This window comes from Camelina sativa, chromosome 3 (assembly GCF_000633955.1).
Source record: "Camelina sativa cultivar DH55 chromosome 3, Cs, whole genome shotgun sequence".
In the NCBI taxonomy this organism is placed as follows: domain Eukaryota; kingdom Viridiplantae; phylum Streptophyta; class Magnoliopsida; order Brassicales; family Brassicaceae; genus Camelina; species Camelina sativa.
The window spans coordinates 17,380,999-17,406,945 of record NC_025687.1 but is presented as its reverse complement, the minus strand read 5'-3'; the positions used below and the strand labels follow the sequence as shown (position 1 = coordinate 17,406,945).

The 25,947-nt window shown below is 37.9% G+C and overlaps 4 protein-coding genes across 7 annotated transcripts; 1 reads left to right on the top strand and 3 right to left on the bottom strand.

The window, feature by feature from the left end:
* LOC104777410 lies at positions 1,585–3,778 on the top strand. 4 transcript variants are annotated; one of them, XM_010501659.2, is made up of 6 exons: positions 1,585–1,965; positions 2,191–2,571; positions 2,779–2,844; positions 3,111–3,223; positions 3,318–3,553; positions 3,640–3,778. In XM_010501659.2, exons 2-6 carry the CDS (start codon positions 2,458–2,460, stop codon positions 3,678–3,680), a joined length of 570 nt encoding a protein of 189 aa, XP_010499961.1. In that variant the 5' UTR covers positions 1,585–1,965; positions 2,191–2,457; the 3' UTR covers positions 3,681–3,778. The 4 variants fall into 4 exon arrangements, 1 of the variants encoding a protein (XP_010499961.1); XR_766278.2 differs by adding an exon at positions 2,939–2,967 and having other exon boundaries at positions 1,589–1,965; positions 3,111–3,775; XR_766276.2 differs by having other exon boundaries at positions 1,589–1,965; positions 2,939–3,775.
* Positions 16,170–17,691, bottom strand: LOC104777409 (uncharacterized oxidoreductase At4g09670-like). The gene is made up of 2 exons (XM_010501658.1): positions 17,189–17,691; positions 16,170–17,113 (listed from the first exon to the last, which is right to left on the bottom strand). The coding sequence occupies exons 1-2, from the start codon at positions 17,645–17,647 to the stop codon at positions 16,517–16,519; spliced, it is 1,056 nt and encodes a 351-aa protein (XP_010499960.1). The 5' UTR covers positions 17,648–17,691; the 3' UTR covers positions 16,170–16,516.
* LOC104777408 (NAC domain-containing protein 17-like) lies at positions 18,591–21,217 on the bottom strand. Its single transcript, XM_010501657.2, has 4 exons — positions 20,694–21,217; positions 20,034–20,578; positions 19,375–19,924; positions 18,591–19,131 (listed from the first exon to the last, which is right to left on the bottom strand). The coding sequence occupies exons 1-4, from the start codon at positions 20,878–20,880 to the stop codon at positions 18,776–18,778; spliced, it is 1,638 nt and encodes a 545-aa protein (XP_010499959.1). The 5' UTR covers positions 20,881–21,217; the 3' UTR covers positions 18,591–18,775.
* Positions 22,363–25,510, bottom strand: LOC104777407 (NAC domain-containing protein 16-like). The gene is made up of 5 exons (XM_010501656.2): positions 25,058–25,510; positions 24,547–24,824; positions 23,980–24,438; positions 23,248–23,863; positions 22,363–23,017 (listed from the first exon to the last, which is right to left on the bottom strand). The coding sequence occupies exons 1-5, from the start codon at positions 25,230–25,232 to the stop codon at positions 22,659–22,661; spliced, it is 1,887 nt and encodes a 628-aa protein (XP_010499958.1). The 5' UTR covers positions 25,233–25,510; the 3' UTR covers positions 22,363–22,658.

Genomic DNA, 25,947 nt, shown 5'->3' with positions numbered 1-25,947 from the left:
TCTTAAACCCTACATTTTAAAACCTAAATCATCACATGGTGATGTGTTACTAGTATCCACAAACTTTTTAATTAATTAGGTTTTTATATGTTTTAAAAATATTAAAGCATAAGTAAGTATCCACAGTTTACCATCCATTTATCGTCAACCAAATGTTCAGCTAAAAATGGATAGCATACAATTTATTCATCTAAAATATAGCAAAGCGCATCTTAAAATGTAGAAAAAATGTAATCATAGTCTACTATGTAAAAAAATATACAAAATTTATTGATAATAACTAAATAAATGATAATAAAGATAAAAAAAAAAAAGAGAGAGAGAAAGAAAGGGGGAACCATTGAATAAGTAAAAAAAAACCAGACAATCAGTTCTGTCTATTGGATCTTCTTTATTTGTAAATATTGAATGGCCAACAATACTTACCAAAACTGTAATTTTTTTGTGTCTCAAAATGAAGGACAAAGGCAAACTTGTCTTAGTTTTATCAAAACTCAGCCTAAACACCCCAAAAAGTACACCACACTCAAGAAGTGGGTGTGGCTGCAACGGAGTTTGGCAAAAGTGGGTCTATGTGCAATTCTCCCTAAATTAACTATATATTAAGAGTTTATTGGTCAAATGATCATTAATAGAAATAGAAAATGTGATAAAATCAAGTGCTAAGAGATTGATAGTGTAACCAGAGAAACAGTAGGCAGCGGCGACTCATGATCGAAAGTGTTCTGCATCATTGGGAGAAAGAAAAAACGAAGCTTAATCAAACTAAAAAACAGAATCAAAACCAAAGCTCAGAGATGAGACTTCAAGTGCAACAAACAACCTAAAACCCAATCGGCAGATAAGAAATCAAAAACGAAATCAAAAACAAAATCTCAAATCGCAAAATCAACAGAGATGAAATGAAGAAGATACTAACGAGGAGCATCTTCTTAATATTACTTGTTTTCCTATTGGATTGATTAGAACAAAATATGACAAATGACCGAAACAACTCAATGATAAAAAGATGTCTTCCAAGGACAGTTCAAGTCAAATCAAGTTCCATTGATCACTTCATGTAGTTGTATTTCACATGAAACAGTTCGCATATATCATTACTACCAAGAATATTGAAACGATGGTGGATTTTCCAATACACTATCTATATTTGCGTAAGTCGTAGAGAATAAAGATAGTCAATATGTTTATGAACTTTATGTCATAAGTAATCACAAGGGTGGTGGCCTGGTTGGTGGTCATTATATTGTGTCTACTAAGTTGAACGAGAACAAATGATTTTGTTTTAGTGATAGTAATGTTTCAGCTGTTACTCAATCTGACATCAAGATGACTAATGGTGGCCTCTCCACAGCATACTTGTTGTTCTATCATAGGGTTGTGCGGTTAGAGCTTATCCAGTGGTGTTCTAATTGGGTTGCTCAACCAATTTCTCTTCTTAAAAATAAATGAAGAACCCAAAAATTTGCCTATTTAGCGGAGGATGGTTGCTCTGAAGAGAAGCGGAAGCAACTCTATAGAAACGATACGTGGCAAGTTTTGGTTGGATATTGATTAAATATAAAAGACAATTTTTTGTCCTCATTTTCTTTTTTCTTTTCCTGACTATGTCTCTATTTCCTCTCTCGATGAACGGTGAATCCAGGTTCAATCGATTCCTCTTCATTTGTCGTTGATTTCAGTCGATTCAATATAATCGATTGGTTTTTCCGACTTAAAGACGTGAGATAACTATGGCGACCAACGAACCCGAGAACGAGACAGAGAAGAGGAAGAGGCGCCAACGAACGAAGAATCGGCTTCTTCGTCATCTCCGTCGCCGATCGATCTAATACTCTGCTGTTTCTGTAATCAGCGGTGGTGATTGATGGCTTCTGTCGATCCAAAAAACGACGGAGGTTTCTTCGCCTCTATTGGTTTATTCATCACCAATTTCAGATCGGTCATGTCCAAATCAGTTAACGGGTAATGAATTCAAAATCCCCATATACGATTTCTCATCTTCGGATCCTCAGTTCTTTAGCTGGGCTGGATTCACATGCTTGTTATGCTGGAAACTATGGTGGGATGTTATATTATTTCATTTGGTTGGGATTTGAAGGCTTTTGTTCAATTGTTGAGCTAGCATTGGGGAATTTTGTGTGTGCGTGTGTGGTTATGAAGGAATCAATTATGTTTTCTTTTGTTTAGTTTGATGGGATATGAAGGGCTTGAAGTGATCAATTCAGAGGGAAGTACAGAAGATGCATAGGAGGAAGCAGCAAGGGGACGGTGGAAGCAAGAGTTTATTGATGTAAATCAGCTAGAAGACCAGTTCCCATTTGCTCTTCACGTATGCAGTTACAGAGTATACTTGGAACATATATCCTACCCAGCAACTCGCTGCTGGCTTGCCCCTCAGATTGATATTTCTTGCCAAAGCAATGTCGCTAGCTCTCCACGCCATACAAATCCGCTATGGACTACTTCATAAAAGCACCTTGTATCGGCAGTTTTAGACAAGTGAAGTTTCACGGATCAATTACTATGGTTTGCACAGCCACATCACTGACAATGTATGACTGGCTCAAGGTTTGTCGTTTGATCCCATGCATTTGTTTCTGGAACCCTCGCTATGTTCATGGATCATTCATGTTTTATATGAATACACTGCCAAGGGCTTAAGTTCTGTTCCTTTGTGTCCTATGGAGTCTATAAGTTTAGGTCATATTACAAGCAGTGAAGCTCTTCTCTCTATTCTAGTTATTTTCTTTTCTCATATACAACTTGTTATTTCAGGACTGTTTGAAGAAATTGAAATCAGAACATGGAAAGGTTCAAGTGGGGAACATCACTGTTGATATGGTAATGGATTCTAATCATTTTTATCCCCTCTGTTTGATTATGAAAGCTTTCAGCTCTTATAATATATACTGTTCTCCATGGTTTGGCTAATCAGGTAACCCCTCTTTTTTGGATCTTTGGAAGGTTTTCTCTATTGTTCCCATTTCTTTCTTTCTCTTTTTTCTTTCTTTATGTTGTTGCTGTTTAATCCCATTTGGAAGGTAATCAAAGTGGGTGTTTCTTTGCCACTGATATGTCTAAGACATTGCGTTTGTGCTCTTTATCAGAAGTGGAATTTAGCTTCCGGGAGATGCCCACTGGAGGAGCTGCTTTCGGAGTTGGAGGAGACCATCGCAGCTCCAAAAGAGCCAGATGCATTGCTTCTTGGAGCCATTGGAGAGTTTGTCTTCTCTCTTGTCTCAACTTATGTTGTTGTCTCTAAATTTTTTTTGGAAATGCAGTTTCTCATATTTTCTTGTTGGTATAATTTTAAGGTACAAATGGGACAACAATGAAAAGCATATGAGGCCTGAGAAGGGGTTAATTCAGCTTCATGAGGTCTCAAACCGCTCTAGTTTCATAAAATCCGGTGTTCTTCCCTTTGTCAAGCGTTACAAGATGAAATTTTTGGTCTTGTTGATCGTGTTTCCGATAATGGTGATATTGCTCTGTTTTTGCTTTGCTTTGATTTCTCATTTCAAGATTGGAGATGGGAACAATTCATCAACAAGTAAGGGCTCTCTTCTGCTGAGATAATGATCAAAATTTAAAAGGTTACAAAAGCTAATTGTGTTTGTTGTGTTGTTATTGTTACAGATTCATTCAACTTGTTTTATATGGAATTGTTTATGATTTGAATGCCTGTGTTTTTTTTTCTTCCTTATGATTACTGCAAGTATTGAGAGAATGATCACATAATTTTTTTTCAACTTGCAAAGCAGTTTCAGTTTTATGATTGAGAAACCTGCATATGGGTTGCTCCATTGATGATATTGGTTTAAGTTGTTATTGAGTTGACTTAATTAATTTAATATTTATTATATGATTAGTTTATTTTTGAACACTGGACATGGTCTTAAAAACAATTAGAATAGGCTATTTTAGGCTATTTTAAACAACACATAGTCATTGACTTTAGGGAGAGAGCTGACAACAAATCATTTATTACGACAATCTTCTTTCTTCAACAACGTGATCATGTTTTTTTTTGGCTTAGCACGTTAGTTACATTGTGCAAAATTATCATTTTTTTGTACCTTTTCGCAAAAATATATTCTCTTGTAGTTCATTTTCAATATTATCATTTTCTACATACAAAATGAGTTAGTTGTAAACCCTGAACTCTAAATAATAAACTCTACTCTCTTCAAAACTATAAACTAAATATAAAATAGATAACCTAAAACCAAAAATTTAAAATTAAAAATGACCAAAAAAAAAGTAGGTTTGAAAAGATATCTATAAAAGGGTATTACTAACAATTTTTCAAGGATCAATTAATAGACCTTATACTTGAAATAGTATATGGAAATTTCTAAGACTAACAAGTGCAGCAACCATACTAACATCTTCATAAGCCATCAAGTGCAGCAACCATACCAACAATGAGCTTATCCACCACAAAGATATCCTCTAACATGATAATATTGCTCTTCGTCTACAAACACGAGAATTGGAGAAGCGAGAGAAATGCTTCATATAACTTGTTTATTTTATTTTCAGCAACATAAGTTTTGTAATATCGATTGGTTAATATCTTTGTTATAGTTTTCGACAATCTCAAAAGTCCAAAAAGGTATTTCAACTCATAGCATTTAGTTTAGTTTGAGACATCAATTTTTATATAGTAAAGATAGAATATATTTTTTTAGTTAAATAACTAACTAACTTCATCATACAGATCATTTATTCATCTTGAAAATGAAAAAATTCTAAAGAAAGGGGGAGAGGTGGACGCCCAGAGCAGTGAGGTGTACATCAGAGCTTCCTCCACAAAATCAGATTGTTGGTGCGGAATTTAGCATCCACGACATACCAATCTAAATCGAAAGTAAACCGAGTAACTTTTCACATCATCTAAACCGGAGAACCCTCTTTGGGCCAACTAAACGGACCTATAAGCAGAAGCCCGACGAAGTCACTTGACCTACCTCCGAAACCGCCCCCTAAACCCAACCTGATCATCAGAAGAGTAAATTTACCATATCTTCAATCCGAGATTAAAGGAAAATAGAATTATCTTGTAATCAGTGCATTCATATAAATAGAGGGGTACCCTCTTGTTGTAAATCCTCTAAGAATGAATATAAAAAACCCTAGTTCTTCATTGTTCTTGAGAGAAACCCTAACTTCTTATTCAAGAGATCATAATCCCTCTTTATTTTCTAGCTTTAATCCAGTTTTTTAGAAAGAGATCTTAAGTGAATTTGTTCCTCACTCAAACAAATTCATTGTGTGAATCCTTGATTCAACAATCTTCGAGCCTCGTCCTCCTCCAGGCACAAAGGGCATACCCTCTAATAATCCTAACAGTAGCGACGTTTTACCCTTGTGCTCAGAGCACGATGAAGGTGATGTGACTCTCAATGTAAATCCCCTCAACGGCTTCAATGTAGTCATCGTCGACTACTATAATCTATAGTTATATATATATATATATATAAAGTTATGAAACTTTGTATAAAGTTATAAAAATAAAATAAGCTAAGAAAATAAAATAAACTAAGTAATACAGCTATAATCTGTATAAAATTTCACTGCACTAATCTCAGTCGAATCCCTATGAGCTTCTTCGGCTACAACTACGTAGTTGTAGGTGAAATCAAAGCGGCTCATGAGTCGGCTCATAGGGATTCAATTAACACTAGTGCTGGGAAATTTTATAGAGTAGTAATTGTAGTTTTTATACATATACGTTACCGTTGCAGTAGTAAAACTTGAAAAAAAATGATGTCAAAATTATAAGAATCTACGATTACTTTTTTCACATCTTCGATGAAACATCGTCCCACTCTTCTCCTCCAAGGCTCCAATTCCAACGCTCACTTGTACTCCCCACGGGAGCTTAAAGCGGGATTCAACCTTCTGCTGTTGGGTTATACCCCTACCGCTCAAACTTGGAACGTAGGAACTTGCATCAAACTTGGAAAATAGGTACAGTGACAAGAACGATACTGACCAACCAAATCAATTATTTCAATTTCAAGGAACTTATCTCCTTTGGCGATATAAATACTATTAGCAAGAACATAAACCCTCCAATTGTTCTAGAGGTTTTGCTCGCAAGCAAAACTGGTCCAAGTCCAACATCTGCTATGGGCTCTGCGAGGCCCAACAACACTTCACCATTGCCGCCAAAAGACTGCAACAAAGCAACACACACAAATGGTGTGTTCTCGGCAAAAGGCCATCTTGCCACACAACTTTCTCAACAACAAATTTGGAGTTTTTGGATTCTAGTGCCATCAAATCCTATTAGGACACCTGTCTAGGGCATTAGTCCAATCCATCTAGAAAGTTCCCTTATATATATCAATATTGATTTCAATATTGTAGATCTTATTCTCATCTATCTAATCATGCAAGTTTCATTGATTTATGGGTTTATAACTTTGTTCATCATGTTTAGTGCTTGTGAGTAGTGGCTTAGGATTTTAGGGATAGATTAGGCTGGGTAAAGGTTATGGGTGTTTAGATTGATCAAGCTTTATTGTTATATATCTCTTCTAGATTAGATATGCTCTATGATGTTCTATCACTGAGAAGGTAAGAACAGATCTTAAGCTTCTTAGCATCACACCAATGTCTAAGTTGCTAGATAAGGCTAATGCTAGAGATTATCATGAAGCATGCTAAGAGATTAGATGTTTTAAATGGTTTTTGACATTGATGATCTGGTTGTTTAATGCCTGCTTTTATATGTAATAGCTAGTGAGAGCTAGGTCTAAGAAGTATTTAAGCTTGATTGTTATTGTCATGAGAATGGATTAACATGTATTAGAAGATCGTTGTCTAGAGATAGCTCATTGTTGATTGAGATTTGTTGATCAGTCTAGATAACCATAGCTTGAGCCCAGCCCATGAATCCATCCTTAGGACCTTTCTTTGTTTATTGATTTCCTAGTTTAAGTATTGTTACTTGTTTCCTGTTTGATTTACTTTAGTTTTGCTCTGTTTTGGTTGTTGCTTTGTCTCTGTTTTTCATCCGCAAGTTAACTCGACCACTCACTCGATCGAGTGCTTGCTCGAGCACCATCCAGTGTTCTTGTTTATGTTCTGCATTTACTTGTTTCATTTCTTGTTCCATTCTTGTTGCATTCATTAAGTTCCTGTTTAATCTTGTTTCATTACTTGTCTTGCATTAGTCTAGTTTCTGTTCTTGTTTAGCATCATTACTGTTTGTTTCACTGTTTATCTTGCATTAGTATCTTGTCTTAGTAGCTTTACATTCTGCATTTTATTATCATTATTAGGTTGTTAGATAAACACATTCATCATATTTGGCTTGACTTAGATGAGTATTCATATCCTGATTGCTTGCATTACACCCATTATGGATTGATATCCTTTATGCTACAACAACATAAGGGTAATTGAAACACCTTGCATCCACCTGTTCATTGAGTGTTGGTTGAGACCGACCAAGTGTCGGTCGACACCAGTGACGCGTTAGCGTCGGTCGACACCGACTTAGTGTCGGTCGACACCAGACTTGACCGAGTCTTGTTTTCCTGATTTGTTGTGTTGCTTGTGTTTTGGTTATTGGCTTTAATAATGGAATCTCAGTTGCTTGTGTGTATAGCCCAGTAGATGGGAGGATGGCCTCACTAAGTGTTTATTAAATACTCATGCAACTTAATTTGTGTTTGCGGTGCAGGTAAAGGCAAGTGTGAACGTGGAATCAAGGCGATGAGGAGAAGGATGATCTAGGGTCTCATTTGTGTGTTGTTGGTTATTTATGGTTATGTGTTGGAACCTTGGTTAGAGTTATGATAGGTTGTTGGATAGAATGGTTAGGAATGTTATTGTATTAAGGATATGTTGGTTTGGTATTGTTTGTACGTTTCCGCTGTGTAAGATGGTTATGGCTGGTTTAAATGATGTTTTGTGGTTTGGGTTGATTTAATTAAGTAGTATGGGATGCTTAATTATATATATAGTATTTTTTAAAAAAATGGGTCAGGTCGTTTCAAGGTCGCTCAAACAGGGGTAGAGGTCAAAGTAGAGGTGGTCATAACAGAGGTGGTCGAGGTTACTCAACACAAGGCAGAGGCTTTTCTCAGCAGTTTCAGTCTACTCGAACATCTTGTCAGATTTGTGGAAAGCCTGGCCATTCCGCTTACAACTGCTATCACCGCTTTGAGGAGGACTACTATAACAGTTAATTTGCTCAAGCTTTAGCAGCAATGAGGCTCTCTGATCAGGAATATGTTGTGGGGCATGAATGGGTTTATGATACTGGTGCTACAACACATGTAACAAACTCCACAACTGCTTTACAAAGTGCTCAGCCGTATGCATGCACAAATTTAGTGATTGTTCGAAATGGTGAGTTTCTCCCAATAACGCATGTTGGCTCCACAACTCTTCAAGGTAAGTTACCTCTAAAAGATGTTTTGGTCTGTCCTAATATCACTAAGTCAGTCTTATCTGTTTCAAAATTGACTGATGATTATCCATGCTCTGTAAAATTCGACTCACACTTTGTTCGGATAAAGGACCTGTAGACAAAACAGCTCCTCACGACAGGAAACAAGGCCAATAGTCTCTATGTGCTAAAGGACTCCAAGTTCAATGCCCTCTACTCCAACAGACAACAAGTAGCCAGTGAAGAGATATGGCATCAAAGGCTTGGTCATCCACACAATGAGGTTCTACAGTTCTTGTCAAGAAACAACTCTATCATTCTGAATAAGACATCTTCTCATATATGTGAAGCTTGTCAGTTAGGAAAGATCAGTAGATTACCTTTTCTTTCTTCAGATTATGTTGCTTCTAAGCCCCGAGAACGCATTCATTGTGATTTATGGGGTCCATCTCCAGTTGTTTGTCCTCAAGGATTTCGTTACTATGTTATTTTTGTTGATCATTACTCAAGATTCACATGGTTCTATCCTCTCAAGCAAAAATCAGATTTATACTCTATATTCCTTCAATTTCAACACTTAACTAAGAATCAACTTCATCAAAAGATTCAGATGTTCCAGTGTGATGGAGGGGGTGAATTTATCAGTACAAGATTTACCGCTCATCTCTCAAATGAAGGAATAAAACAGCTTATCTCTTGTCCTCATACACCACAACAAAACGGTCTTGTTGACCGAAAACACAGACACATTACAAAACTTGGTTTGTCAATGTTGTTCTAGAGTCATGCACCTCAGGAACTTTGGGTCAAAGCATTTTTCACTGCAAGCTTCTTAGGTAATCTGCTGCCTTCCTCTGTGTTGAACAACAAGGCTAGTCCTTATGAGGTTTTGCATCTAGAAAACACCAATTTATACTTCTCTAAGAGTCTTTGGATGCTCATGTTATCCTTATCTTCGTTCTTATGGTGTAAACAAGTTCAATCCAAAGTCTTTGCACTCTGTGTTTTTGGGTTACAATGAGAAGTACAAAGGTTATAAGTGCTTGCATCCTCCAACTGGTAGAGTCTACATCAGCAGACATGTTTTGTTTGATGAAAAGCATTTCCCATATACAGAAATATATCATGATTATGCTTCAAAAGTTCAGACTCCATTGCTTTCAGCTTGGCAGTCTAGTTTTCTTTCACCTTCAAAGAGTCCTTCAGTAGTGTCTACTGCTAAAGAAACAGAGAGTTCTGAGTGTACAACAGGCTTTGATCCTACTTCTATAGGCAAAAGCTCTCTTGTTTCTGATAGCGGGATGGACACATCTGAATCTGTCTCACTGTCAAGTGCATTTCCTCAAATAACATGTGATGCTCTCTTTTCGGAAGAAGATTTTCCTCCTTTACCTTCGAATCAACCAGCTCCTGCTCCTATCTCTGTTCAGAGGATCCCATCACCTTTAGAAATCAGTGAAACAAGTCTTGCTTCTTCTGCAGAAGAGGCAACAAACGTGACTGAGGATCTTCCTGCAACAACATCCACTCATCCAATGATCACTCGAGCAAAGTCAGGAATTTTCAAACCAAATCCTTGATATGCGTTTTTACAGTTAAAAGTAATTATCCTGAACCTAAAACAGTGAAGTCTATTTTAAAGGATGAAGGATGGAATAACGCAATGAGAGAAGAAATGTCTACGATGCGTGAAGTTGATGCATGGGACTTGGCTCCACCAGAGGAAGCTGAGCATGTTCTGGGTTGTAAATGGGTTTTCAGAACCAAGCTTAACTCTGATGGTAGTCTTGATAAGTTAAAAGCAAGATTAATTGCTAAGGGGTATGACCAAGTAGAAGGAGTTGATTTCATTGAAAATTTTAGTCCAGTGATTAGAACAACTATTGTTCGTTCTATTCTCCACACTGCAGTAGCTAAGAACTGGAACATTAAGCACCTAGATGTGAAAGATGCATTCTTGCATGGAGATCTTAAAGAAACAGTTTATATGCAGCACCCCCTGGCTTTGAAGATCCTCTAAGACCTGATTATGTGTGCAAACTCAAATAAGCTCCACGTGCTTGGTTTGATAAGTTCAGCAATTATCTACTCAAGTTTGGTTTCTTTTGCAGTATTCCAGATCCCTCATTGTTTGTTTACAGACAAGGCAAGGATATGATGTATCTCCTGCTATATGTTGATGATATGATATTGACTGGAAGCAATGATCAACTAATTCAAGGATTTTTGGAATGTTTAAACAAAGAGTTTCGGATGAAAGACTTGGGTCCTTAACATTATTTTCTCGGTATGCAAGCTCATTTTCATGAGGGTGGTCTGTTCTTAAATCAGGAAAAATATGCCAAAGATCTTCTAGTGACTGCTGGTATGCTTGATTGTGCTCCAATGACAACTCCTTTACCTCTTCAGCTTGATCGTGTTGAAGGACAAGATAAAGCTTTCTCTGATCCTACTTATTTTCAAAGTTTGGTGGAAAAACTGCAGTACCTAACTCTTACTCGACCAGACCTCCAATTTGTTGTTAATCTTGTGTGCCAAAAGATGCACACTCCAACTGTTGCTGATTTCCATCTCCTGAAACGTGTTCTACGATACTTAAAAGGTATAGTTCATATGGGAGTTGATATCATTTCAAGGACAGATTATGCTCTTCGTGCCTACAATGATAGTGATTGGGCATGTTGTAAAGAAACTAGACACTCTACAGGAGGATTCTGTACTTTTCTTGGGACAAACATTATCTCCTGGTCTGCAAAACGCCATCCTACGGTCTCCAAGTCTTCAACTGAAGCTGAATACAGAACCATGTCTTCTGCTGCATCTGAGCTCAAGTGGATCACTGCATTGCTTGATTCCCTTGGTGTTAAACAGTAGGATACTCCAGAGTTATACTGTGATAATCTTTCTGCACTTTATCTCACTGCTAACCCAGCCTTACATGCAAGGTCTAAACATTTTGATGTGGATTTTCACTATGTTCGTGAAAGGGTTGCACAAGATGCTTTAGTGGTTAAACACATTCCTGCAGAATACCAGAACATCTTCACCAAATCTCTTCCTCAAGAACCATTCTATGATTTGAGGTACAAACTTGGAGTCTCCGATCCTTCGACACCAACTTTGAGGAGGTGTATTAGCAAGAACATAAACCCTCCAATTGTTCCAAAGGTTTTGCTCATATGCAAAACTGGTCCAAGTCCAACATCTGCTATGGGCTCTACGAGGCCCAACAACACTTCACCATTGCCACCAAAAGACTGCAACAAAGCAACACACACAAATGGTGTGTTCTCGACAAAAAGCATCTTGCCACACAACTTTCTCAACAACAAATTTGGAGTTTTTGGATCTAGTGCCATCAAATGCTAATAGGACACCTGTCTAGGGCATCAATCCATCTAGAAAGTTCCCTTATATATATCAATAGCCTTCCTTGTAAAAACCTTGAGTTGCCAAAAGTAAAATAAAGTTCTTTTTCTCCAAGTTTTATCTATTTTCTCATTAAGCTTTCAAATACAAGCTTTTCCCTCCTCGTTATAACAACATATTACAACGCTCATGAGAGTTTTATCTTAATCGACGAAGTAACTTGGCGGGTAGTAGCTGACATCTAAACTCGACCATTCACGAACCTACACACTCATCCGATTCACCAACACTACAGCTTTTCCATCCCCATTTTTAATCTTTTCTTTTGTCACCCAAATCTCAATATTCCTATTGTCGTAATCTTGCTCTAAAATGAAAATTGATCTTCCCTAAATACGGCAAGAAATAGTTACGATTGTGATCAGATGTGGTCTGCTCTGTTTTATTTTTTTCAATTTTGGGGCAATACGTAAATATTATTATTTTTTGTTCAAAAGTGTAAATAATTTGAGGAAACCAATTCGGTGTCATTTATGCCATTCACCGGTGAGCAATCATCATCACAAAATTTACAAATATATAATACGTAGCTAAACTGGTGACCCAAAAAAAAAAGAAAGGAAAAATTAGCTAACTTTTTCTAATTTTCTAATATCTTTAGAATTTCTAATTTTTCAATTATTTTGGAGACTATAGAAAAACGAGAAAAATGTCATTTAAACCATGAACTTTGTTGTAGGTCATTTAAAACATTAACTTTCGTTGACTAGTTCTTTTAAACATTAAGTTTTGTTGACCAAACCAAAAAAGACATGACATTAAATCTGATAACCGAGCAACTAACAGACGTTACTCTGCCGTTAACACTCTCCGTTCATGGTTTAAAGGATATTTTTCCTATAGAAAAACTATACAATAATGTCTTTAGAATTATAGCAAAATCAAATAAAATAATGGTTCAAGCTGTAAAAGGAAAAGGTATCAATAATTCAATACTGTCCAGATTCGTATGGAAATAGGAAATTATATATATTCTTAGCTAATGAAAAAGGAAATATAGTAAAAACCTTAATGTGTAAAATAAGGAAAATCAACAAAATCTAATGGGATTGAGTTGAATCTCTCTATATATATACGACAGAACCTTCCCTTTCCCATCATCATTCACACATTAGGATCGAAACTTTTCAAACCCTTTAGTCGATCATCTTAATCTCTCTTACGAGTTTTCTCTCTCTCTCTCTCTCTCTCTCTTTTCAGGATGGCTCCTTGCGGGAAGAAACCAAACAAGTCCACGAACTATTTCAAACAGATATTTCCTGCTTTTAAGAAGAAAGCGACAGAGCTCTCTGTTCTTTGCGGGAACTCCGTCGGTTTCATCTGTTACGGTCCCGAAAACGATCTCCATGTTTGGCCTGAGCCTCAAGATAACCCACAAGCGTTACCGGAGATCGTTGGAAAGTTCAATGCGTTGAGCGATCACATGAGAACGAGTCACGCCTCCGATCTCTTCGACTTGCCATATCTCAAGGGCTTGTCGAATGAAGAATTGCTTAGACATCTCGCTAAGCTTAACTCCCACTCAGTTGAGATCAAGCAGAAAAAGATGAGTATATTAACAAGAAAAGGAATCTCGAAGAAGCCCAATGATGATCATCTTAGGGTTTCAGACAACGCCGCCACCATCATCTCAAACCGCAAGGCTTCGGATGATCGATTAGGGTCTGGAGAGTCGGGTTACGTTTCCCGTGGCTTTCAAGAAACTGTTTCCAGCTTGGGATCTAGTGCTGCTGCTTCCAAGGTCTTTAGTGTTTCGGATTCTTCTCCTCTCACGTTAGGGTTGTCTTGCGGTGATTATTTTCCGGCCACTGATATCTCTCGTGTAATACCTCCCGACCTGCAAAATCAATCAGAGTTACGTTCGTCTTCTCCAACTTTTAAGATTGCTCCTCGTGATGATAATCCAAACAAGCCCGGTGGTGGTGGTGATGATGATGATGATCTGAAGAGGGCGAAGAAGAACTTTTTCAACAATATATTTCCTACTTTTAAGAAGAAAGCCACAGAGCTCTCTGTTCTTTGCGGAAACTCTGTTGGTTTCATCTGTTACGGCCCTGACAACGATCTCCATGTCTACCCTGAGCCGCAAGATAACCCACGAGGCATACCAGAGATCGTTGGAAAGTTCAATGGGTTAAGTGATTACAAGAGGAAGAATCACGCCTCCGATCTCTACGACTTCCCGAATCTCAAGGGTTTGTCGGGTGACGAGTTGAGGAACCATCTCATTAACCTTGAATCACACTTACTTGGGATCAAACAAAAAAAGTTAGGTGTATCAAGAAAAGAAAACTCCAAGCCGAGTGGGGATATTGGTGTTTCTGCGCTCCATCCGTCAGGGTTTGCTTGCGGGGACTATCTTCCGGTGGATCCAATGGAAGTTTGTACCAACAACGAAGGTGCTTGGGATCTTGGTCGGATAGATTTTGGGTTTGCTTCATCACTGTTACCTAGCTAGGAGCCACTGATTCTTTTGGAGTTGTATTGTGCGTTCTGCTCCAACGCAAATCCATGTTTGTAAAGTTAAGTTGGTAGTTACTAACATTCAGGTTATGCATTTATGTACTAATCATAGCTTTCTCTTTTGCGATTCTCGGAACCATCACCTCCTTTGCTTTAGCTTAGGACTCTTTTTGACTTGAACCATGCATCACCTCGGCTTTCTCTTAACCGTAGTCGTTCCTTGAACCCTCAGTATCTCCTTCTCGTTTTCAAGTTTTAAATCCACTCAGATTTTCAACCTTAGTCAAAGGATTGAAGCTTCTCAACACCTTCATTTTCTTCCTCTTTGATGCAAGGCTTCATTGCATACATTTCATCTTGGAAGCTGCAACCAAGCTTGCATTGGTGCCTTCTTCCTTGTTCTGCTTCAGGCGCAGATTTCTTCCTCTTGGTTTGGCACTTCACAGGTTTGTTCTTGGCATCAGCCTTCTTCTCAATCCATCTTTGTTGAAGCTTTGAATTCTGTTTAATTATGCAAGATAACCTCTTGAGTTTCTGTTTTCTTCACGGCTTCTTTGCCGTCTCACTCTTTCTCTTCTTTTTCAGCCTCATTCTGGACTGATTAACTAAACAAACTGACCTCATATAAGTGAAGCAGCTAAGGCATCGGATCCTCTACCAAACGACACTCACACAGAGATATGGTTCTAAGGTGAGAAGGGAAATATATCTCATCAGGCAACCTTGGCAGTGTCAAATGCAGGTATTGGAGATGAACGTAATCTAAAACAAATCCTTCTTCATCATTCGTGGGAGCATGCACATGGAAATCATATATAGTACGTTATAAAACATTTGTTCCTATTTTGATTAACATAAAAAAAAAATCTATCCTCCTTGAAAGCTTACCTACTGTGTCTTTTGTAGAAAATGCTATCCTTGGAAAAAGTGTCCAACTGTCTTCAATGGTTGGGCACTTTGGTTTTAAAGTGACACATGTTGGATCTGCATGTAAGGCCACTCTCTCGTTGCGTGAAGTCATTAGTACCTTCCATCCTACAATATATTTTTAAGCACAAGGAAATGTTACACGCCCCATAGGCCTTGCCAAGCTCTATAGTACTTAGATCAAATTTTCAAAGCTAAAGAAAAGTTTTTAAGAAGCCTTCATTTAATGTCATACAGCATAAGATGTCACCTTTTTCGCAGGCTTTCTTCTGTCCCAATCTTCTTCGTTCCACATATCATCAAGTACAATCAAACAATTACTGGTTTACAACCCAATTGAGATAGTTTGTCTTGAAGCTCGTCTTCAGCAGTCATATTTGCTCATCATTTTTTGGACTAAGATTCTGTAAAATCGTCTGCCACACATATTTCCTTGTAAAAACTGTTGTGCTATACTATACACACCCACGCAGCTCCATCAAAATGAATTTTTACCATCTCATGATTAAAAACTTGTTGAGCCAGAGAGTAGTTTTACCAATACCACACATCCCAGTTATAGAAATTACTTGATTGCTACCTTCCTCCACCAAATTAATAGCCAACTAATATCTTAACATTGATAAGATGCAGGGACTGAATTGTAAAAGAGAAAGTCACACGTGTGAGGAGGGCTATATGCCTATATCAATCTGGGATCATGTGCAACAAACTTCACACGTGAGAGATGAGACAAGTTGCTTAGGAGGCTATAAATAAGAAGTTTATTAAGAAGAGAAGGGTATGATAAATGTGGTGAAGGGTTAGCCGACATGAGGCTACTGGTGGAGAGAAGAGTCTGAGGGAAGACTCTTATCTCATCTTTTACTTTGTTCTTCATAATCCTAATCTGAGAGTTTTAAGAGTTGTTTGGATCTTATTGTTTCTGGATTTGAGCTTGTATTGAGAGATAAACAAGTACTATTGAGATCAAAGCTTTTAGTTTCATAGAGTTTACAAGCTAAAAAGCTTAACAAACATTCTCCTCCAACCCCACAAGATCGTTTTCAGAATTGCTAGGAAATGTTTTCGGCATCTCCCTTTGTCTTTCTTGTAGGGGATGTGAATATTTGTCGCCATCAACCATCATCTGTTGCACTCTGCATATCAAGATCCATTTAGTTATATACCTACCTTCCATATCTGAAGCAAATTTCCTTACGGTCCACTATAAATAATGCAGGAAAATCTTCTCAAACGCATCTTGATGCCACTTGTTCGTTGAACCATATGATCTGAGCTCTTTCTTTACCGTCCGGAGAGAATAACCGGTTCAAGGTTATTATCAATCGACTCTTTCACCGCATCAACAAGCAGCTGCGTCTTCCGGCTAAAGCTCAGCGAAAACCCATCCGGTTTAGCTCCTCGGTTTTTGACTTCTCCAACCAACCGAGCAAACTCTATCACCATACACGCCTCTTGTGGAAGCTCGGTCATGACTTTGTGTTCACTTAGACAACAACCTCCACTGCTCGTAGTAAACGCAGCCTCGGTTTCCCGATACGGGATAACAAAGTCGTGAACACTGACCGTACCTTTCGCACCGATCGCGGTTATCTCCATCGTTAGATTTGCCAAGAAGGAACAGTAGATCGTCGCGGTAATACCTTCTTCTTCCCAATCGAACAATGCACCACAAGAAAGAACGATTCCGTCATCGTTTAAGACAGGACCAGGCAAGGCAGTGACGGTTTTCGGAAGTTTGAAGTTGTTGGCAACAAGAGCTGCTTGGATTGTGTACCATCCAGCATCACCAAGAGCTCCAAGCCCATCAAGACCAGGCTTCACACGAATATCATTTCTTAAGAAGTTTTCGTTTGCTAAAAATGAGAAACAACTATGCACCTGCATATATGAACCAACCATCGTTGTGTACTTATTTTCAAGAAACTAAGATTACGTTACTAATTTAAGACTTACAGTTTTAATCTCAAAATCCTTTATAAAGTCCATGATCTTAGCAGCTCTAGGGTTATGCATCCACCGAGTCCCATCCATAAACTGAACACCATTAACCTCACAAGCTTCCACGATCTGATCAAACTCAGAGACGTTCAAAGCAACAGGCTTATCAAGAAGTATATGCTTACCCTGCCTCGCGGCGCGTACAGCCCACTCCACGTGGAGACTAGCCGGAATAGGTAAATAGACGGCGTCTACATCAGGATCTTCTAGAAGCGACTCGTATGAGCCGTGGATCTTCGTGCTCGGAGGGAAGTTGTTAGATTCGGCAAATGATTTAGCTTCTTCGATGGAGCTGGTGGTGGTGGCTATGGCGGAGATAGTAGCGTTTGGAGAGAGCTTGATGGCTCGAGAGAGTTTACGGACGATTTTGGTGCAGCTTAAGAGTCCGATTCGGATTGGGTTGTCTCCGGACATTATTACATTAATCTTTTTTTTTTCCGGTAAGAGAAGTGAAGAAGACTCTGGTCACTTGATTTGTTTTTGTCGGCTAATTTTTATATTTAATTGGTAAATTATTTTTTGTTACAAAAAAAATTGATATTAACATTTGTGAATACAAAAAAGTATATACTTTTTTACCGTTATCATATAAAAATTACGAATCAATTATTATTAATAAATTAATAAAAATAAATTGCTTATTTGAGTATAAATCCATCAAATATGGATATCTATAAATTTCAATTTTATGTAAGAAAACAATAAAGAAAGATTTTGTTTTTCATTTTTCCAACTTATATATTTAAATAATTTGTGCGTAACATTTTTAAAAGAATTGGCGAGAAGAGAAACAAAATATTTCCATTTTCTTAAATCATTTAAAGATTGTCTGATTCTTAAAAATTTCCACATGAGATTTTTTAAATGTAGCCGACTCGGCAACTAGAAACTTCATTGAAGAGTGGCGGCGACTATTATAAGGCAAACCGTCTCAGCGATCATTAACAGAGAGGTAGGAGACGGGAGGAAATAAGCCTTTAAGCCTTTCTCTTGGAAGCTGCAATGGATAGATAGAACAGAGGAAACTTCGGTTGGTTGTCTTGTCGGTATCTGCTCTCTGGTTTCTCAGGCTTGCAGATTCCTTCGGATCCTACTCTCTTTTCTCAGTAACAGTTCCACGAATCGGGATCACAATCACCTCTATCAAGATAAAGATCACCACAGCTCAGCCTGAAGCTGCTTCATCGTCAAACCTAACCAACGACTTCAAGCAGAGATGAGTACAAGATTTTGCTTCACAAGTCACAGTACTTCAAAACCAAAGCAGACAGTCTCTTTTGATTCTGGAAACTTCTCTTGTGAGGCTTTGTGATGAAACCCAGAAGATATAGATATGCAGAAAAAAAAGCAAGGACAATCGGGAAGAAAAGAAACTCCTTTATCAAGAATTATCCGTTCTTTACTCTTTCAAACTCTGTACATAATTCAAAGCTTCATATATTAAAATAGGTTAATAATCCCATGATCACTAATGTGGGTCATGGTTTTCTTCTTCTAGCTTGCCTGTGTAATTAAGAGTTCAAGAAAACCACCACGAGTCTTTCAAGAGAAGACGGTTCTACCTGAGACTCGAACGGTGGCTATGAACACCCAGAAGATGGCACACAAGGCACCCACGATTGATAAGAGAAGAAAACCTCTGTTTCTGATACCCTTGTTTGCTATGGTATTAGTCACTGGCGTTCCATTAGCCTTGAACCTGATACGGCTGAAGCTAGACATACGTACAAAGGTTCGGTTAAGAGGACCCTCGCATGCAGAGGCTGGCGTTGAAGGTATTGAGTCCATTAATGCCCACAGAGCCGATGAGAACTGGCTTGTTGTTCCACCACCATTTTGGCGTTCCTGGTCTTGGGCATTCACACTCATAGTAGGATTGGTGGAATCAGGTATCACACCTAAGTAAAGGAGGAGTATTCACAATGTATCAGTAGAAAGGCATAGTCTTAAGTTATTGCGTTTTAAGATATCAACAAGAGGGTTTGATAATCAAGGAATAACAACAGCCAGAGTATCATATATACATGTCTTGATTTAGGTCAAAGAAAAATGCAGAAAAAATATTCGTGCTTAGTGGAAATAAGTTAAGTTAGCAGAGACAACAAAGGTGAGTGCCCCGAGACAAGTATGAGTCTAAGTACCTGATGACGGTGGAGCAAATGATCCAGAAAAAGCTTGTTGTTCATCAAAGAGAACAGCCTGATCATCTTGGAACCATATCTCGTCAGTAAATTGATTGAGAGTTGTACTGGGATCCATGATGTTGTTCAACTGGTTGTCAGGAGTCTGGTCCTGGGGCTGTTGATAAAGGAATTGCTGTCTTTGGTTTGATGTGTCGTTAGCAAAACTACTCACAGAAGTCAGATTTGTAGAAGTTCCCTGATCAATAAGTTCCATATCCAAAGACATGGAAATATCATGGAACAATTGGTCAAAGTCATTAAAGTCGCCGAATTCACCATGGTTGGGGACCTGTGCGGCTTTCTCAGTTGAAGAAGCTCCAAGTTCAGGTATCAGAAGATCATCCATTTCAATGAAATCCTCCTTCTCAAACACCAGAGGTATTGACGTAGCTTCAGTGGTCTCTAAAGAGTCAAAACTTGAGGGCCTGTTGTATGGCTGGCTGTTTGGTACAAAATCTCTAGCAGAATCATTCACCAACGTGCTCTGCAGCTCTTCTTCACTGTGCACCTGCAATTAAGATAATCCATTTAGTGAGCAAATCGCAACAAAACGAACATGTAAAACAAGACCTTGGTGGTAAAATCATCTTTCTCATTTAAAGAGAGAAGAAACTGACCTGAGGAATACATCTTGGAGGAACACCAGGTGCATCTGGGATACCATTGAGAAGCACATCGATATCCTCTAACTGAAGACAGACAGGATTGAAAAGTCGCCTCTCATCCTCATAACGAACAACAGGTTGATCTGGTACAGCAACAGTGTTCTCATCTTCATTATCATCATCAACCCATTCCTCTTCTTGGAAAGGAGCACCATACTGTTCACCATTCTTAGGACCAGCCCCACTCTTCTTGAACAGCTTATAAAGAGCATAGTAATCCTGGGGGTACTTACATCTCCCAAGTTCATCTTCATCCATCGTGTACTCGTGCATCACCCAATCAGTCCGCTCACCATTAGGTGCCCGACCTCTATAGAAAACAAGAGTCTTTTTAATCCCTACGGATCTGGAATTGTACTCGATGACTCGATCCTTTCCCGTCGCTTTCCAATACCCAGTCTCAGTGCCTCTACTTGACCTAGCTGCGTTTGGATACTTCCTACTCCTTGGAGTGAAATAGAACCACTGTCTATCTCCCGTCTTCAACATCGATTGACCTGTTTCAACGAAATACACAAAAAAATGAAATCAGTTGATGCAGCAACTAATCAACAATAACCAAATCTAATTCCAAGAACAAATAAGGAAAAAGAGATGAAAGAAATGGTTTACCAGGCAATTCCTGAGGATCCATTTTGTAAACATCAACGACACCAATAACGTTAACTCTAAGCCTCTTCCTACAAATCTTCCTCTTGAGATAATACATGACAAGCTCTTCATCAGTCGGGTGAAATCTAAACCCTGGAGCACTAAATTTGCCTCCTTTAAAACACGAATCAGGAGATGATTCCGCCATCTACGTAACGAATCAGAGCAGATTTCTCGAAAATAATTGAAAATTCTCAAGCGATTAAAGAAAGAAAAAAAAAAAAAAGAACCGATCGGGTCAACGAGGGAGCAAATCTTTATCTCTCTCTCGAAGAAGACCTCAGATCTCTTCTTCTCTTCGTCGCTCAAGATCCAGAAGAGAAGAAGAATCAAACCTACATGACAGTGAGAACAACCCTCGGCGATCGAACGGTTTGAAAATCCTAGGGTTTGATCGGCCAGCAGAGAAGAGAAGAGAAGAACAAACAATGGTAAAAGAAGGAGAAATGAGATTTGAGTTGATTTGGTTGGCTATCTGAGAAGAAAGATGTTTTCAGCTTTGGTGCTATACTTAGCAGCCTTCGCGATCACTTTGGACCAACGAAGTTTGTGAGAGCCTAATGGGCTCAATATACACTTGTTCCAGCCCATTAATTATGAATTGACTGCATGCATGAAGAATATTGTAGTTTTTTTTTGGTGTAATTTTTTTTTTTTTTTAAATTGAATGGTAGTGTTTTTAGTTTTTGGTTTTATGTTGATGATCATTTTTTTTTTCCAGAAAACTAAAAAAAAATGGAAAAAAGATAATAAACTTATCAATGGTTTTTGAGGGAGAAAACCCAAAAAATTATAGATTTTCATTTTTTTTCGAAATTTGTTTAACACACTCAATAACTAAATTCAAGTCGTTTTTTAATATTCATGAACGGCTACAAAATAAGTTATTGCAAAAACTAAAGCCAAAAACTACTTCAAAAACCGTAAACATTCAAATCATATCTAACATCCTAAAATGCTAAACCTGGATCGACTTGTTTGCTAAATTTGGCAAATATGAAAAATAGAGAAGAAGTTGAGTTGATTGGGAGTTAAATTAATACGTTTTAAATCATTGCATATTTCATGTTTTAAGTCGTTGCATATTTCATATTTGTCATCTTAGGACGCCACTCTGCTTGAACATCCGCAATATGTAAAAAAGTGCTTTTGTGAAACAGAGGTGTACGTATTGATATGATAATTTTAGAGTTTAGAAATTGGACATTAGTTTTAGAAGGCTTCTCTTGAATAATCCAGTGACAATCTAACGTGGGGAGCCGGGAGCGTAACCAAAAAAGTGACATGTCACATATACCATATAGGTTGTCATTCGTCTATTACGCATCTCCAACACAGAAACGGCAGGACATTCTCAAAAAAAAATAAAATAATAATACTTTAACTATAACAGTTATATTTTTAATTTTTAATAAAGCTGAACCAATAAAAATTGTATATGGCCTACAACAAACAATTTCAGAAGCATGGTCCTCATAGTAGAGCCAACACAAAAAATATGAGCAACCTAATAAGTATTTCTACTGGACAATTTCAGAAGCATGTTCTTCCTAGTAGGATCAACACAAAATATATGAACAACCCAACAAATATTCCCACTGGATTTGATAACGTTCGTTGGATTAACAAGACCTTCACAACACCTTTTACTTTGAATTCAAAAACAAAGAAAAGTTAACAAACTTCAAATTATTTGTGGCTCTGAACACCCATAAGGGAATTAACGTCTCCGCCGAGGCCGTTTGATATGATAAAACCATAAGATATGCAAGCAAATCAAAGGCATCGAGAATTGAGAAAAAAAAAAAAAACCCTTTAAAAATTATTTTTCTTAGCTCTTTCAAACTCTATACATAAATCAAAGATTCAATAATCACTAATGTCGATATGCTTTCTTCTAAACTTATCCTGAATCAAGAGCCTAGATCACGAGAGGCAGGGTCTTTCCATAACTCCAACGGTGGCTATGAACACCCAGAAGAAGGCAAACAAAGCACCCATAATTGATAACAGAAGAAATCCTCTGTTACTGATACGCTTCTTTGCTACTGTGACTTTTCTACTAGTCACTGACGTTCCAGTGAACCTGATGCGGCTGAAGCTAGACATACGCACAAAGGTCTGGTTAAGAGGACCCTCACAGGCAGAGGCTGGTGTTGAAGGTATCGATTCCAATAATTCCCACAGAGCTGATGAGAACTGGCTCTTTGTTCCACCACCATTTTGGCCTTCCTTGTTTTGGGCATTTACACTCACAGTAGGATTCATAGACTCAGGCTTCACACCTAAGCAAATTGATATTCACAAAGTCTCAGTAAAAAGGCCTAAGGTTACTATGTTTCAATATCTAAACAAAAGGGCATACCGAGAGTATTATGAGTAATCATATATACACTTCTTGGTTCAATTCAAAAAAAAATGCAGAAAAAAAACAGTTTTGATTCATGGGAAATAACATGGCAGACAACGTAAGTGAATGCTCCAAGATGAACATGAGTTTGAGACTTTTAAGTACCTGTTGAATGTGAAGTGAATACTCCAGAAGAAGATTGTGGTTGTTGGTCAAAGAGAACAGCCTGACCATCTTTAAACCACATATTGTCAGTGAACTGATTAAGAGTTGTACTAGGATGCATGAAGTTATTAGGATGCATGAAGTTATTCTGCTGGTTCTCAAGGGTCTGGTCCAACTGTTGATAAAGGAATTGCTGCCTTTGGTCTGATGTGTTGTTAGCAAAATTACTCAGAGAAGACATATCTGTAGAAGTTCCCTGAAAAACAGGGTCTGCATCCAAAGACATGGAAATGTCATGGAACAATTGGTCGAATTCACCAATGTCACTGACTTCACCATTGTTTAAGAACTGTGTGGATATCTCAGTTGAAGAAGCTCCGAGTTCAGGGATCAGAAGATCATTCATTTCAATGTAGTCCTCCTTCTCAAAATCTAGAAGTGGTGACATACCAGAGGTAGCCTCAAATGAATTTTCTGACTTCAGACCGGACTGAAAACTAGACTGCCTGTTGTATGGCTGGCTATTTGGCAAGAACACTCCAGTTTTCCGGGGGTCAACAAACTCTCCAGAAGAACTATTCAGCAATGTGCTCTGTATCTCTCCTGCGCTATTACCCTACAATACAAGTATTCAGTTAGTGAAGGAAGCACAAAAAAAAAGAAAAAGCCTAAGCCAATAATAGTTGGTAGCAAAACCATATTATTACTCAAAGCAAGAGAGAAGAAACAGACCTGCGGAACACCAGTAAACCCGTTAAAGTGTCTTGTAGTAACACGGGGCGCATCTGGAATTTCATTGAGAAGCTTCTCGATGTCCTGTAACCGAACATTGACAGGATTGCAAAATTTAGTATCATCCATACGACGACTGTTCTCATAGATGACCACAGGATCATCCATACGACGACAGTTCTCGTAGTGAACCACAGGATCATCCATACAACGACTGTTGTCATAGTGGACCACAGGATCATCCATACGACGACAGTTCTCATAGTGGACCACAGGATCATCCATACGACGACAGTTCTCATAGTGGACCACAGCAGGATCATCCGGTACAGCAACGTTATCGCCCTCTTCACTATCACTACCAACCCATTCCTCTTCTTGGAACGGAGCACCATACTGTTCACCATTTTTGGGACCAGCCCCACTTTTCTTGTACAGCTTATAAAGAGCATAATACTCCTGTAGAAATAAATAAATAAATAAAGCAGCTTAGTTAAGTACAAATTAATAATGAACTGAGACCAGAAGATATAGTTTTGACAAAGAGCAACAGATATATGATAATACCTTGGCGTTCTTACATCTCCCAAGTTCATCTTCATCCATCGTGTACTCGTGCATCACCCAATCAGTCCGCTCACCATTAGGAGCCCGACCTCTATAGAAAACAAGAGTCTTCTTAAGTCCTACAGATCTTGAATTATACTCAATGACTCGATCCTTCCCTGTAGCCTTCCAATACCCAGTTACAGTGCCTCTACTTGACCTAGCTGCGTTTGGATACTTCCTGTTCCTTGCAGTGAAAAAGAACCACTGTCTATCTCCTGTCTTCAACATCGACAGACCTGTACGTACATTCAGCCGCGTTAGACAAGTTATTGTGAACCCAAAACATTGTGAAAACAACAGAGTAAATGATTATAATATAAAAAATCAGAAGACTGAATCGGATTCAATAACAGAGGCTTACTAGTAATCACATAATCAGCGAATCATCAACAACCGAAACTATAATTGATCACGATACTTAAATCAGCAGCTACAGCTACAAAGAGAAGAAGAGGATGAAAAAAGTTACCAGGCAATTCAGAAGGATCGACTTTGTAAACATCAACGACACCAATGGCATTGATACGAAGCTTTCTACCACAGATCTTCCTCTTAAGATAATAAACAACAAGCTCCTCATCAGTCGGGTGAAATCGAAACCCAGGTGCGCTAAACTTACCCGCTTTGAAACACGAATCAGCCATCTCCGATAACAATCAGAATCGATTGGGGTCAACGAGAAGTAAACCCTTAAAAAAAAAAAAGAAAAAAAGAACACTACACACCCTTTCTCATTCGCCTCTCACGAGTTTTTTTGTCAGTGGAGACAAACGAGATCAAACCTACATAACACTGAGAAAAAAGAACCGCGGCGATCGAACGGAACAAGAGAGAGGGATGATTGATGAAGTTTTTTTCTAGGGTTTTTTTTTTTTTTTGATCGGCAATAGGAGAAAGATGTTTTTTTTTGGATTGAGTCAAAAGGAATGATTTGGTTTTTTTTTTGTGATTATGTGTCAGCGTCTGACTAAATGAAGTTTCGGAGAATCTGCTGGCCTTTTTGGGATATACGTCCAAGTGGCCTACAATTTTATTTATTTATTTGACTTTTAGGATATTTTACCAACATAAAGTTGAATACTAATATTAATTGAATACTTATCAAACTAACTTTTAAAGGAAAAAAAACAAATACGACTCGGATCTGTATATCACATTACATAATCGAAAGGTATAAAATAAAATAAAATTGTATAACGAAATTTGCAGAATGATCATATTAGTAAAATATAATTTTTTGTTTTTCTGTTTTTTAAAAGAACCAAACATAAAACAAATAATGACAAAGAAGAAAAAAAAAAACTAAAAAACAATGATGTTTTTTTTTAAAACTTGATCATGAAACCAAAAAAATAGTTT

Excerpts from the sequence above, each read along its gene's own strand:
- LOC104777410 (XM_010501659.2), top strand. The coding sequence starts at position 2,458 with ATGGACTACTTCATAAAAGCACCTTGTATCGGCAGTTTTAGACAAGTG. Across the intron at positions 3,224-3,317 it reads CTTCTTGGAGCCATTGGAGA|GTACAAATGGGACAACAATG; the intron begins GTTTGTCTTCTC and ends TATAATTTTAAG. Across the intron at positions 3,554-3,639 it reads TGGGAACAATTCATCAACAA|ATTCATTCAACTTGTTTTAT; the intron begins GTAAGGGCTCTC and ends TTATTGTTACAG.
- LOC104777409 (XM_010501658.1), bottom strand. The coding sequence starts at position 17,647 with ATGTCCGGAGACAACCCAATCCGAATCGGACTCTTAAGCTGCACCAAA. Across the intron at positions 17,114-17,188 it reads AGGATTTTGAGATTAAAACT|GTGCATAGTTGTTTCTCATT; the intron begins GTAAGTCTTAAA and ends TCATATATGCAG.
- LOC104777408 (XM_010501657.2), bottom strand. The coding sequence starts at position 20,880 with ATGGCGGAATCATCTCCTGATTCGTGTTTTAAAGGAGGCAAATTTAGT. Across the intron at positions 19,925-20,033 it reads CTCCAAGATGTATTCCTCAG|GTGCACAGTGAAGAAGAGCT; the intron begins GTCAGTTTCTTC and ends TCTTAATTGCAG. Across the intron at positions 19,132-19,374 it reads ATTTGCTCCACCGTCATCAG|GTGTGATACCTGATTCCACC; the intron begins GTACTTAGACTC and ends TCCTTTACTTAG.
- LOC104777407 (XM_010501656.2), bottom strand. The coding sequence starts at position 25,232 with ATGGCTGATTCGTGTTTCAAAGCGGGTAAGTTTAGCGCACCTGGGTTT. Across the intron at positions 24,439-24,546 it reads GGAGATGTAAGAACGCCAAG|GAGTATTATGCTCTTTATAA; the intron begins GTATTATCATAT and ends TTATTTCTACAG. Across the intron at positions 23,018-23,247 it reads ATTCACTTCACATTCAACAG|GTGTGAAGCCTGAGTCTATG; the intron begins GTACTTAAAAGT and ends CAATTTGCTTAG.